Source organism: Brienomyrus brachyistius, chromosome 19 (assembly GCF_023856365.1).
Source record: "Brienomyrus brachyistius isolate T26 chromosome 19, BBRACH_0.4, whole genome shotgun sequence".
NCBI lineage: Eukaryota > Metazoa > Chordata > Actinopteri > Osteoglossiformes > Mormyridae > Brienomyrus > Brienomyrus brachyistius.
Genome location: NC_064551.1, coordinates 3,739,935 through 3,753,367, shown reverse-complemented (window position 1 = coordinate 3,753,367; position 13,433 = coordinate 3,739,935). Strand labels below are relative to the sequence as shown.

The 13,433-nt window shown below is 49.0% G+C and overlaps 1 protein-coding gene across 2 annotated transcripts in view; it reads right to left on the bottom strand.

Moving 5' to 3' along the window:
* rev3l (REV3 like, DNA directed polymerase zeta catalytic subunit) overlaps nt 1-13,433 on the bottom strand; it is a 39,750-nt gene that overhangs the window by 12,203 nt on the left and 14,114 nt on the right. For both annotated transcript variants that reach the window (XM_048986560.1, XM_048986561.1), the window contains exons 5-17: nt 11,811-11,955; nt 11,621-11,715; nt 10,637-10,741; nt 9,820-9,904; nt 7,775-7,920; nt 7,337-7,465; nt 6,926-7,154; nt 6,576-6,715; nt 2,448-6,471; nt 1,310-2,232; nt 877-965; nt 416-541; nt 148-340 (exon numbers count right to left, since the gene is read on the bottom strand). In XM_048986560.1, coding sequence (XP_048842517.1) covers nt 148-340; nt 416-541; nt 877-965; nt 1,310-2,232; nt 2,448-6,471; nt 6,576-6,715; nt 6,926-7,154; nt 7,337-7,465; nt 7,775-7,920; nt 9,820-9,904; nt 10,637-10,741; nt 11,621-11,715; nt 11,811-11,955 — 6,429 coding nt within the window. The remainder of the gene's footprint in view (nt 1-147; nt 341-415; nt 542-876; nt 966-1,309; nt 2,233-2,447; nt 6,472-6,575; nt 6,716-6,925; nt 7,155-7,336; nt 7,466-7,774; nt 7,921-9,819; nt 9,905-10,636; nt 10,742-11,620; nt 11,716-11,810; nt 11,956-13,433) is intronic.

The following is a 13,433-nucleotide window of genomic DNA, read 5'->3' as shown; positions in this document are numbered from 1 at the left end:
GGGAATATAATACACAAAAGCAGATAAAATGCAGTTTCCAAGGATGTGCCCAGTCACAGAGACCTACAAAAGAACCTAGCTCGCTGCCCAAGCTCCTATTCCTTCCCAGCATTATTTAGTAGTCACTACGTGGCACTTCCTTGTCACCTTGATCCCAACTGCCGCTGTCCTTGTCCACCACTATAGCACCAACCAGCTGGGTCCTGTCGGAACTGGGCAGGGGTGCGTCACAGTTCAGGCAGTAGAATAAGGCACATATCGGGTCGAACTCTGGGTCAGGCTCCAGGTCCCGGCGAGTGCGAGCATGGAGTTCCATGCACATCAGAGTTAGGTACTGCACCTTTAAGGGAGGTGGGAAAGGTGGTCACATGCCTTCCGATCACATGTCCCATACGCTTAGGACACGGGCCGGTACCTCATGGAGCGCTTTGGCATCTTGCAGGTTCTGCATGCTGACTCGGAATCCATAGGAGTTGCTGATGGATGGACCTTCGATCTCTGAGCTGTCTGCCTTTGGAATGTTCAAAGCGGTAAGCTGGTTCTGATAAAGCAGGATAAAACCAGGCAGAACAAAAAAAAATGGAGGGTTTGTTAGATTATACAAAAGAACATGGAAGACTCAAGCCACACCTCAGCAAATTACCTGTTAATGACCAGCACTTCATTTCAAAACTTTCCAGACAACACAACAGAAGACCAACAAATAAATCTGCTATAGAATATCATGGTTAAGAATCCCTGTGAGTCTGGAAACACGACCCCATAATGTCGCAGTGCTGGCATTTTAAGTTTACGATGGAAGTGACTATGGGGAAACATCTCCTCGAGTTGTTAAGGGACGGGCATAACAGAAGGAGCAGCATCTATGGGGCTGACCTTCATGTGAGTGGTGAGGAGCACTCTCCTCAGCGTGCTTGCTGCCCCGACTCTCCGCTGCTGAAGTCTCTGTGATCTCGATTCTGTGTCTGAGGTCAGACCAAAAAAAAATGCAAAAATTATTATTAAGTCAAAATCCAAATAAGGGAGGGGGAGAGAATGGGGAGGGGGGCTTGCAGGAAGCTGAACCACTACTGAAGCACCATAACACTTTGCAAACAATTTCATGGGGATTTCCTCCAATAAAATTTCATTTAAAAATTACCATGACAGATTAAGATTTCAAAGAGAGCTTCATTAGCCAATTATGAAGTCTTTAATGATAGCCATAAAAATTGACACTTTGCGGTAAAAGGAAAAAAAACCTTAAATGTGATAAAACTTACTTTCGGAGCTACTACACTACTACAAAACATAAGGAGAAACCCATTACCTTCAATCACAGGAGTGCTGCAGATGGGCTCTGAGTCACCTTTGCTTCTCCGCCTCTGAATAACTGGCGTACTGTGGAGCAGGATGGGGCTGACCTTCTCCCCACCATGGGCCGTGAGGGAGAAGGGGGAGGGGCAAGGAAATATATCCCGACTACTTTCAGGTGACGGGTAGAGTGGGTCACCAGAACCAGTGAGCCTCTGCAGCAACAGCTCTGGCACCAGCTCTTTCTTCTCCAACTCCTCCACGGACTCTGCGGCAGCTGAGCAGGGCCAAGCTGTTTTCTGCCAGGGCGGCAGGTCCGGCAAGTCTGGAGAACTGGACTGACCGGAGTACTGGTCATCCTCTTCCTCCTTCACTGTGCCTTCCCTTGCCCTAGCACCAATGCCATGTTTCTTAGGAGTGTGATGAGATTTTACTTCCAAAGGAGAAGTTCTGAGGCCCAGGTCCATCCCCCTTTTCTTTAGGGGCTGTGGGCTGGTGGCTTTTTCAGACTCATCTTCCTGGATCATGGTCGACTGTTCTTTACATTCTTCCACACAATCTGCAGTCCTGCTTATGCGCTCATTCTGATCCCGATGTGACACAGCCAGGTCCTCTAGAGCTGTCTTTCTGTTCTCCCTGTGAATGTGCTGGAATTCCCTCCTGGTCTGCAGCCAGAGTTGCACCCGGTCCCGACTAGGCGCAGTTCTGCAGGGCAGCAACACCACCTTCTGATCCCCAGCTGGGCCAGGGCTCAGGTCGGCCCGGGTCCGGGTGCACTCTGTTACGCCGGGTCCATGTGTTGACGGTGATCCGGGATGCGTCATGGCAAAGAAGGCAGTCTTCCAAAACTGAATACCTTCTTGTGAGAACTCCCCATTGAACTCTGACAGCTCTCTTGTTAGCCTGGTCTCAACTGCCAGCTTCCGTCCACCAATTTCCCTGAAGACACAAAAACATTTTTTTAAAAGTCTAAAAATTTAACAAAATATGAGGTGAAGACAGTGAGTAAAAGTAACTAAAGTTTGCAAATGAACTTTTACAGTGAAACTGACTTGCCTAAAGTTTGAATCATTTTATGCAACTTTTTTCCTCCAACACTTGAACTGTCAATACATGATGTTTGGTGTGTGTGTGTTGGTTGACACTGATAGTACCTGGCTTTTCCTGGGGCATCAGACGGATCACTGCAGTAAGGTTCCTGGTATGTCGCTTCTGAGAGATCCAGGTCCAACAGCGTGGTCAGTATCTCATCCCGGCTCGGAGGAGACATGAGGGGCTTCAGAATGTGGGCGCCTCCGGAACCTCTCAAAGCCTGACTGCCCATCTTAACGTGCGACAGTGAGCTGACTGACCTTGGAGAACTACTAGGTGTTGTTGTTGTTAAGGTGTCATTCCCTTCCATTAGATCCCCAACAGGAGATCCAAGAATATCTGCAAAGGTCTTTGAGCTCAATGAGAGCGGCAATAAAGGGTCAAAGGCAAGTAGCAGGTCTCGTCTCTCACAGTGGAAGCCCTGAAAGTGGCTGAGGCCATGGGCTTTGCCAATGGGTCCCCAATCCCTGGTTTTCATAATCCTGGCACCAGGAAGCTCCTGGCCACTATCGGAATCCAGTAAAGATGCTGGCAAGTGAGTTGGGAGGCCCTCCTTGTTTTCTGCAGATCTGTCGAAGAGGTCAGGGCTGAGCGGCCCCATCTTGTGCCATTCCGAACCACACTGCAGCTCCTCCCCCAAACCAGAGCCCTTTTCGGCCATCTTCTCTAAGCCCAGGGCCATTACCGGCATGGGCTCCTGGGTTACATCACTAAGGAACTTCTGGGGCAGGTTTTTGTCAGCTAACACAAACTGGTTCCCCATGTAAAGGCTGCAGAACTCTGTTTGGCCTATGGAGTTGATGTCGAAGTTGTAGTTGTGTGGGAGTTCGGGAGACAAGCTATCTTCAAAAGAATAACAGCTGTCAAAGCCAGGGTCTGACAGGAAGGCCGGGCTGTCATCTGATAAGTGAGGCTCTGTTTTCAAAGGCTCCTCCTGTACTGCGTTTTTACCTTTCCGACCCCTAGGTTTCTTTTCCTTGGGAATTTGCGTCTTGGGGACTCTAGGCTTCCGCGGGGTGGATGAGGCGGCTTTTTTTGCTTTTGGAACCTTGTCTGCTGGGTCACTTGTAGCAGGATGGACTTCACACACTGTCCCTTCCCCTAGCATTTTCTGTTGCCTTTTTTGCAGAAGCTCTTTTAGGACAGCAAGACCAGAGGGCATTTCTGGAACAGAAAGTCTTTCTCCATTCCTGGGAGTCGCTTCTTTGGCAATTTCCTCAGTACCTCCTGACTTGCATCTAGACGCAAGCTTGGTTTTAGGAGGCGTTAAATCAGCAGCTGCTCCTTTTTCCTTCTTCCTTGATGCACGTCGTTTAGTCTTACCTGGCATTTTCCCTTCTGAACTTAAGGACTTTTGGGTTTCCTCAAAGCTCAAAGGAACATCACTTTCAATCTCCGTTTTGATTTCAGAGGGTTTTGTGGAACTGCACACTTCCGCTGAAGTGCAACTTTGAGGATTTGAGTTCGATCTATTGTAAGTGATGACGGAACACGGAAGGCCGATGCTAGGACCTGATGAGCAACGATCTTGCAATTTCACATCCTCTGATGGATTCAGCATCTCCTGGGAACTCGCAGATGCTACACTGGGATCATTCTCACTGCACGCATCACTTCCCTGATGGTTGACTCCTAGTTGCTCACAAGCTTCAGAGATTGAAGTCTCACAGGTCTCAGACTTTAATTCAATGTCGGATGTCAAGGGTTGACTACAGGAACTGGCAACATACTGTGAACAAACATCATCCGTGCTTTCTTTCTTGGACACAGGCACCTGAAAAGAAGGAAGATCCACAGATGAAGCCCCTGTAGGAGACAACTCTTCCTCTTGGAACAAGACTTGTGAGCCACTGGGCTGCTCACTCAAGGGCGACTCATTGGATGGCTCTTTTTGCTTCTTCTTGCGTGGCTTCCTGGGTTTTTTTGGAGCTGCTGTACTCTGGCCGTGTCCTGAGCCTTGCGTGTTCTTCGCCTCTTTCTTTTTACCCCTCGGGGTTCTTCTGCTTCTTGTGCTCTGCTTCTTAATGGGCTCCTCTGCCACTGTCTTTTTTGCAGCCTTGCCCCGTCTCCTTCTCGGGCTGCTAGAGGTCAGCTTACTGGCACGACCTCTGTTTCGGGCTCCTCTACCAAGAACCTCTGCGGTGGGTTCCTGACACGAGTTAAGACAGGGGTCATTCAATGGGTTCAGCAAGTGACTGTTAGAGGCGTCTGTCTGAGGCTCACTGGGTGACCAACAACGAGGAGGTGAAGAATCTGTAGGGCTGGAGGCTCTTTCCGAGAGGTAGCCTAATTCCACCATGACGTCAGTGTACTCAGTGAAGCAATCATCGGCACACTCGTTGTAAAATGGTGATGGAGGAGGCAAGGTAGGTAGAGTCAATGACTTATTTCTGCCTCGAGTTCGTTTTATCCTAAAACCCTTGCCTTTTAATTTTTGTGGGGTATTGGGTTTTTTTGGTGTGGGGTTAATCTTAGTTTTACGTTTGGGGTATTTCTTTACCTTTGGCTCACACAGAGGATATTTGACTGCAGTAGACTCCGGAACCTTGGGCCAGAACTGCTTGAGTGGCGCTAACCTTCTATACTCCTCCAGCCTCTCTGGGGTCAAAACTACCCTCTGTTCTTCCGCGTTCACTTTGGCTAATTTAACAAGCATATTCTTCTGACCTTTGAACCTGTTGATGATGATGTATTTGATGATGATCGGTGGCTCCTTTTTTGAGATTCTCCGGCGCTTCTGATACTTGTATTCATGGTTCCCTATCAGATAGGCATCTCTGAGACTGTCTCTCGTGGCAAGTCCTGACTTGATATGGTGGAAACTTGCAGATGACTCCCCATCCTCACTATCATAGCTCATCTTGCGTTTTGCTCTTAATGTGTACTTACTGCCAGGGGCACCTGATAGTTTTGGTTGACAGCACTGTGCTAGTGCAGTGGGTTTAGCTGGTGGAGCAAGCCTATATTCAACAAAAGTTTCAGCAGAAGCCCGTGTGCCACTCAGTGGCTCCGAAGGTCCTACTGGAAGGTTTTCCAAGGCTTCCTCACTCTTTTCGGTAAGAGGTTTTATTGATAGGTTGGCCGTTTGATTGTCCTGAATCTCATAGCATACATTTCCTGCACCAGACATCTTGAACTTCTGGCTTGCCGCTGCAGCCTTTCTCTTACCAAGCTTCAGCCTGGACCTTCGATGTTCTTGCTGAAGTTTACCGCCACTATCGGCCAGTTTGCCGCTCAGACACTTTTTGGCAGGCCGGTTAAGGCAGTTGGAAAGTATCACACTGGGGAAGAACTTGTAGTGTGTCTCCTGCTGGCCCATTATGGTTCTCTCCGTCTTGTTCTCCTGATAGTCCTCATACCTGATCTTAAGCTCCCCTACATCTCCAGCCTCACTGCTTTTTTCCATTTCATCCTCCCCCGGGGCTACGGTATCTTCCTCATCTGCTGGGCTTTGGCTTGAGTTGACACCTCTCGGCAGTGTACTTTTCCCGTCCTTTGGGCTGAGCTCGGTCTCTGCCTTGGTGGAGCAGTTTTTTCTCATCTGGGAGTAACACAGAGAGAAGCTCCTGCAGTTCTGCAGGACTGAAACCCGGTCCTTTTTCATATTTTTGATGCTGCTGTATTTCTTCCTGCTTTGGGTGATCTTTCCGTTTCCAAAGGTTAAGCCATCTGGGTCAGACTTGTTTGGGGTACCTGCTCTATTTTCATAAGTGTATAGCGGCACTATGTCCATTTTGCCGGCGTCAATCTGAGAGATCTCAGGTTTACTCGCAACGTTGCAAGTAATGGGATGTTTCACAGGTTGTATGTATGGACTCTCATTGTTCATCTTAAATCCAGTGGAGTCATTTTTGCTGTCCTGGCTGATGGAAATCTTGGAAAGGAAGTGCTTGTCTATAGGTTCCTCTGAGTCCAAGGAGAGGGCTTGCCTGTGCTCTGGGTGCTTGCATTCCAGTAGCACCTTAGCTGAAGATGGAGGCTCCAGCTGCACGGTTTCTGAGGGAAACAGGTTCCGTTTGCTTAAGATCTTGTCAGAGACTGTAAGAGATGAATGAGTCCTAGGCCCGTTGTCATTTAATGACGTATCTAGGGAAAGAAGAATAAAAATCACTTCAGTAAAAGATGAAGGAGGTTTGCGTGCACACTAAAATGTTGACGTTATTTTTTTTGCCCCATTAAATCAAACCCACCGCTATTTTCGTCTGCGGCGCCATCCAGCTGTGGAATAGATAGATTAGCGAATAGAGTGTTCCCACTCCAGTCCATGTCTTCATCCGATGAGTCTCGTTGCTCCTCACTAGAACTGTCGTTTACGTCTTTCACCGACAGTCTGTGATGGACAGTGACAGACATATTTCAAAAGGGATTACATAGTTTATAAAGAACCCAACGATTGAGGGATTCCTTTGTCAGTTCCTATATATGACACAGTGAACATCAAATGCACACCCTAAGCAATAAAGAGTAACCTGTGCTTAAGAAGTTTTCCTTTGTCACATGACTTAGCTGCTAGGAAATCAACCATTAGACTATGGAATACCTCCGCCGTGATGAATGTTCTGGGACATCAGAGTCCCATCTCTGTGACATCATCATACTAAGCTCCGCCTCCTGCCTCTCCAACTCAGGGGCAGTCTCCTCCTCATCGCTGTTGTAATGGCATCTGGCACTTATCGACATGCTGTGTTGAGAGCTCTTCCTTGGTCTGTCAGCTTGATAGCCATCATCCTCCAGTCCTACAAGCAGGTCCACCATAGCCTGACTGTTGTCTGCGGGAGATGGAAGTCAAACTCTATTGGATCTCTCAGATTCCTCTGTTCCTAAGCATTATTTGCCTGTATACTATGCATATAGACCCTGACTGAAAAATAGATTAAAAAAAATAAATAGGACACTACATACCCCACTGAGTGACAACCAAATAAATCCACATGATCAATAGGTACTCTACCAAGAATGGGTGACTGGGCGACTCCTTGGGAAAGTGGCAAGAAGGTCTGACTGTTCTCCAAGAGACTCAGGATTGCCCCCTCGTCCACAATTGCCTCTTCCGAGTCTTTACCACTTAACCTTTTAGCATCTATAGAGAAAGGAAAGGACAGACAGAATAGTTACTACTAACCTCAGTAGTAGTTAAACAAGGGATTTGATAAAAGTGGTTTAAGCAACCATTCCAAGACTGACCCTAATTCTTCATCTAGAGCAATGTTTCCCAACTTGATCCTAGGGGACCAACATACACCCCAAGGACCAGATTAGGAAGAAGTGCTCTAGATCAGCACCAGGAAAACGATGAGTGAAAGGAATACCAAGGCCTTCTCTTATTATGAAGAAGCCATGGTAAGGGTGGGGGGCGTCTCTGTACTGGGGACTGAGGTTGTGGACCCACCCGTCTGCGTGTCTTTGTGGACCTCTACCAGATTGGCCGGGGTGCACCTCAGGGCCTCTGGGGTCAGGACATCAGGATGCAGGGAGAGCTCAACAGCAAACATCTGCGACTCATCTCCGACGCCGCACACCGACCCCGACTGAGTCCTGGGCGCGGGAATGGAAATGCATTTGGTCCATTTGTCTTTGTTAGGCAGCAGCACTGTCACTATACAACTGTCACCTGAATTCGGATGCCCTTTGCAGTCACAAGGAAGCACAACTTTTATTTTTAGCATCATGAAAATGGTTACAGCCTGTGCCAAGAAATGAATGGAAGACTGTCAGTGGATGACAGCCAGTGGACCAGGTCCAAACGCCTCTCAGCTACAGAGTACCCATAATCACCACTGCCCCCCCCCCTAAGATGGACGTAGTGCCTCTGTACACTAATGAAAATTAAGCAGTTACCCCAACCAACGTTCAGCACAAGGTTGACCTATTCATACAGATGCACCTAAGATATTCCTCTTTACAACGTTCCTCTGAAAGATATTATACATGGGTACATATATACCCATAATGTGCAAATGTCTTAGATAGTCAAAAAAAATGTTTAAATCTGAGTAGTAAGTGCATATTTTTTTCAGGAATAAAAATACAAATTAACATTGAAATATATGCAAATGAACCGTAACACAATAAGATGCGTTACGTTCTCCAGAAAAGTTACTGATATCTTGGTGGATGGCTAGATGAACACCGCTTCAGTTGCCAAACCTCTCCTCACAGGCACCTCAGCCATTCCATCGTATTCATTAATTTTTTTGCCACCAGCTCACTTAGCTAGTTAGATAATTTGAAGAAATACTAATAGGCCAAACATAGTATGCTAGTGGTCAACAAAAACGCAGATATATTGGGAGAGTCGTAAATACTGGGGGGGACTTTAGGAGAGGCTGTGAAATAGCTAACTTGCTTTCACAGATATAATACGATTACACCAACATGATGATTATATAAACAATTTTCTTTCTTGAAATTCTGTCTGAGATAATTAGCCATGTTGCTAGAGTGCGCCATCCACATGCCGCGGTGCTGACTCCGCCCTTGTGGGTGGGGCCACACTCAGGCCATTCCATTACATGACCTACAAGCACCGCTAATGCAAGGTGATGTGAAATCCGAGCCCCAAGCCCCTGCCTGTATTTGCAGCATCAGGCCGCATGAATAGAAAACATCTGCTACTTTGTGCTTGACGAGGAGAACGAGTGAGACGGACGTCAAGCAGGACTCCACGTTCTCAGATGCCCAGGGACACATTTGTGTATGTGGACCAGGAAAAACCCGCGTCAATCCTTCCAGTAGTCTGGCACTAGTAAATAAAACCAATCAAGCACTAAAATCTAAAAAGTACAAGAACCATAAAAACACAGAAATAATGACTACTCCGGGGGTCACAGTCTGCGTTAAGGGCAGGCTGTTACTCGACATCCGTCCAGATCAGAAGGGGGGGTAAGAGGATGAACGAGATGGGCAAGCATTTAGCTTTGATGTCACAGAATTCAAACACATACACATAAACTTGAGCCAGAGACCTGGAACTATGATTAGTCATCTTGTCACAATTAAGCCATTCTTCACTGTGGGTGAGCTACCGTCTACAAAGCTCATCAAGGACTTTTCCAGTTATTTTTTTGCCACAACAGAGCTCGTGGCTTCAGACAGACAATACGAGCAGCTCATAAAAAGCCAAAACTCAAACGGAATGCGTAGACGAGCACTGAGAACAGGGCTGAGCTTTATGCCGACTTTTCTCTCATCGATTTCCCGATATTGGGTACTTAATATAAGCTTCAGTAATATAAAATAATACTACCCCAGCAACAATGTAAGAAGGAGAGAGATACAAGCAGGCTGAGTTTGTTGTGGTCGAACCGTGAAGATGAATGGATTTCATTGTGTTGCAGCAAGACAGTGTGTCACATAACAGGGGCAAACAATTGATTAATCGATGCAGTTCAGGGCTCCTCCTGTCTTAAAAAGGCCAGTAAGAGAGGAACTTACAGGGAGAAGTCATTTTCCCTCAGGATGTCCTTCAGCCTCCTCATGAAGACCCTCTCGCTCTCACTGGAAGCCACGCAGCCCCGGTCTGAGAAGCAGAAAGCAGCGGGATGTCCGTTAAACTCCGAAGGCAGCCGAAGTAGGCGCGGACGTTCGGGTAGTGCGGGGAAGGAGAACCTGGACAAGCTTACGATACCCTTTAAGGTTAAATGGGAATATCGAAAGGTCAAAATCTAGATGATGCAGACAGCGCCCCCATCTGTGCTTGTGTGGAATTGCTGCTACACCAAAAGAGTGTGAGATTGTTGGCTTGCTACCATGCGAATAATACTTCAACTGATGACACAAAAGGGAAGAGCAGAGTTAGCTTTCATATAACGGATGCGATGTCTGCCTCCTCCGACAGCCTAGCTCGTACAGCAGAGCACTGCGGAAATGTTAAGATGGAAATCCTTAGGTTTGCTGGTTTGATTCAAAGATCACAGGAGCGCGGATTCCCGGCCGGTAGGTGACTCAGCGGATTTGGACGCTATGCCTGTGATTAGAAAGTCGTCAGTACAGAATGCTGTCATCGTTGGACTCGTGAGCAAGGCCCTTAAACCCAGTTGCTCCAGGGACCTGCATGCATAACAGTGTCTGCTAAACAAGCAAAATGTAAATCCTTCATAGTTTAATAATTATTAGGCTTTGATGCCCTTACACACTTCCAGGGATTGACGTTCCAGGTTCCATGTGGTTTTCGAGCACCATATTGCCCCAGGCGCCTGGGTCCTGCACAGCTCAGGTCAAACACTGCGGCGAGGGGGCTCACGTCACTCACCCTGAGATTCGGGGGTCTCGATCTGGGACGACTCGTTCTTCTCCCGACGTCGCTGCTTCTCGTCCTCCCAGATGGCCTGCAGACCCGGGTTCCTGCCGATCTGAGCTGAGGGAACATAACAGCTGAGCCGCCGGAGTGCGTGGATACGCACTCGAGACTGAGCCCCCCCCCCTGCTCACACAGGGACGATGTCCTGAGAACGCGACTACATACACGATTCCAGACAGCAATCTACTTCAGAAGGTCGCCGAGAGCAGCCTTCGTGAGCTTCATATCTTCTTTACATCACATGATACATTTTGGCGCTTGGAAAATGATCTCAAAAGCACACATACAATAACTACCAAGAGTCTACAACCATAGCAGGAAACAAGCATGGTACTTGACATATTAAGAAACTCTCAAATCACCACCCAGCTTCGCTTGCTGTGGAAAATCCAACTGGATTACAAACCCCTTACTGGCCATCTCATGCATGACCTAGAAATGCTTCCAGAATCACCCGATTCCCCTCCTACTTTCCCCATCAAGATCCGCCATAATTCTGTCTGGGACCTCCTACGATGACACAGGTCATCAAGAACGTTGGGGTTTGCTCTGAGGCTGCAAGGAGTGACAGTAACAGGTCTGACGGGCAAACTAGGGACAGAAGATGTAGTGGGGAAGGTGGCAGTCTGCTCTGATGACAAAAGGGAGAGTCACAGCGTTTGGACCTCCTCCAGCAAAACGCACATGAAGACCACACCCAGCCCAATGTTCAGGAAGCATTCATCTGCATCGCTAATGCGCAAAGCATTCATTCGAAGCCAGTCCTTCGCATACGTGCCCAAGAGCAGCATTTTAAGAGCAGCCATGAAGATCATAAATGACGCGAGATGTCTGCAATGGACCATCATATCTCATTTAACGGTGAACGTGGAGGTGGAGCTGCTCGGACAGAGTTTCCCCCCCAAGTCAGAAGCATGTGCTCCGCCCGACCCTTACTCTCGATCTCCAGCCGGTTGAGGATGTCCGCGGCCACAGCATCCACCTCCAGCTCACACGTGCTCTGCTTCTCCACCTCCTCCAGCACCAAGGAGCTGGGGCAAAGACAGTGGGAGAGCGGTAAAAAAACAGGGACCAGGAGACAGAAACAGACGTATGGTGAGAGCCAGCTTCCCAGGAGCACGCTCACCAGGGAATGGCGTCCTCCTCCCAGCGGACAATGCTGCCCCCTAGTGTGGAATCTGACAGCTTGGGGGTAGAGGGAGTCTTCCTGTGGCAGCCAGGGGTCCCCCTGCCAGCCGCCTGTCCGTCCTGGGGGGTGGACGAGGTCTTCTCTGTGGATGAAAGACATGGACAACGATGCTAGTTACTGTCACAGAAGTGGACTTGCCGTTGAGCCTTCGAATATTTAACCCGAATGATTATAAAAATGGGGCAGAAATTCAGCCTGACGTTCCAAGGCTGTCACTGGAGTCGGTGGGTTTCATGTTCCACCCAGGATCAGAAGAAACTGCCCAGAAGACCTCATCTACCTGCCATTCCTCACAGTCAATAAGGCCAGAAGGCCAGCGTTCCGAAAGAAAATTAGATATAAATCAACATGCAGCAAACTTTTGCTTTTCTTTTGTTGTCGGACCTACAGCATGGTGACCCAGCAAGCAGCGGATTAATCATTAAATTCGGCTCCTCTTACAATCCTAAGAGCCTGTTGATATCAAGGTGGGATTTCCAGCTGCCTTGCTGACTTGTTTCCAGGCCTCAGGCCCAGTGAAAAAGGCCCAGGGAAATGCAGAGGCATGGACACAGTGGCCCCCTGTCCCACTCTGGCAGGACAGGGGATTAGCGCCTCCTGGGGATCAAACCGTCCCGGGCGATTCTGTCCCCTCAATCGCTGGCATCAGCGGGGAGGCCGTGTTCATGGGAGATCAAAGGATAGACAGGAAAGGTAACTGGCCTACAGCTCCCACTGAGCAAAGGCTAGAGAAGATTATTCCTCCCGACGAAGTGCGGGATGGCACTGCAGCGTACCCCAATGTGGCATGTATCACCCAAGACAGAACGGACATCACCAGATTTGAGTTCGACTTGGTCCTGATTACCTCGCTGCTGCTGGAACATGCCTGTCAGCGGGACGTGAACCACACTCTCTCTCTCCTCTCTCTCTCTCTCTCACCGAACACGTCTGCAGCTCAGTTGATCCTGTGAGCTGGCGTCCGTCCAGAGCATTCCCCGCTCTCCGGCAAACACACGCAGATCCTCAGCCGGCGACCACCCACCGCTGCGCTGAGCCAGCCGGTCCCAGTACTGCTGGGTCACTCACCTCCCCTCTTTGATAGGGGGGAGGTGCTTTTGGTGGACGTCCTGAAGTGAACCTGCTCCTCCGTAACTGGCTCGTGTGCCTGATTGGCGGAGCGGTGCCAGGGGGAGGAGCCACGCCCCTTTCTGGCTGCCAGGGGCCCGGGGGGGGGGGGGGGGGGGGGGGGGGGGGGCTGCCAGGCCGAGGAGGAGGGCAGGACAGAGCCGTATGCGTAGATTCATTGGTCTGCCGGAAGAATGGCACACAGCTGCAGACAGCCAGGCCTCCCGGCACCTCAGACGTGTGCAGGAATGCTCAGAGGCAGAGGGCGGGACCACGGGACTTAAGTTGAAATAAAAAAACGAGGCACCGAAGCTGGATAAGAAACCGACCGTCCACTTTCAGGGACCAATCGGCTGCTTTTAATGGAAGGACCGTTTCAGCTGAAACCGAATGTGACGCCATTATCACGCCGAGATGCAGGGAAGGTGACCAGTCTGCTGTGGGGGTGTCCCG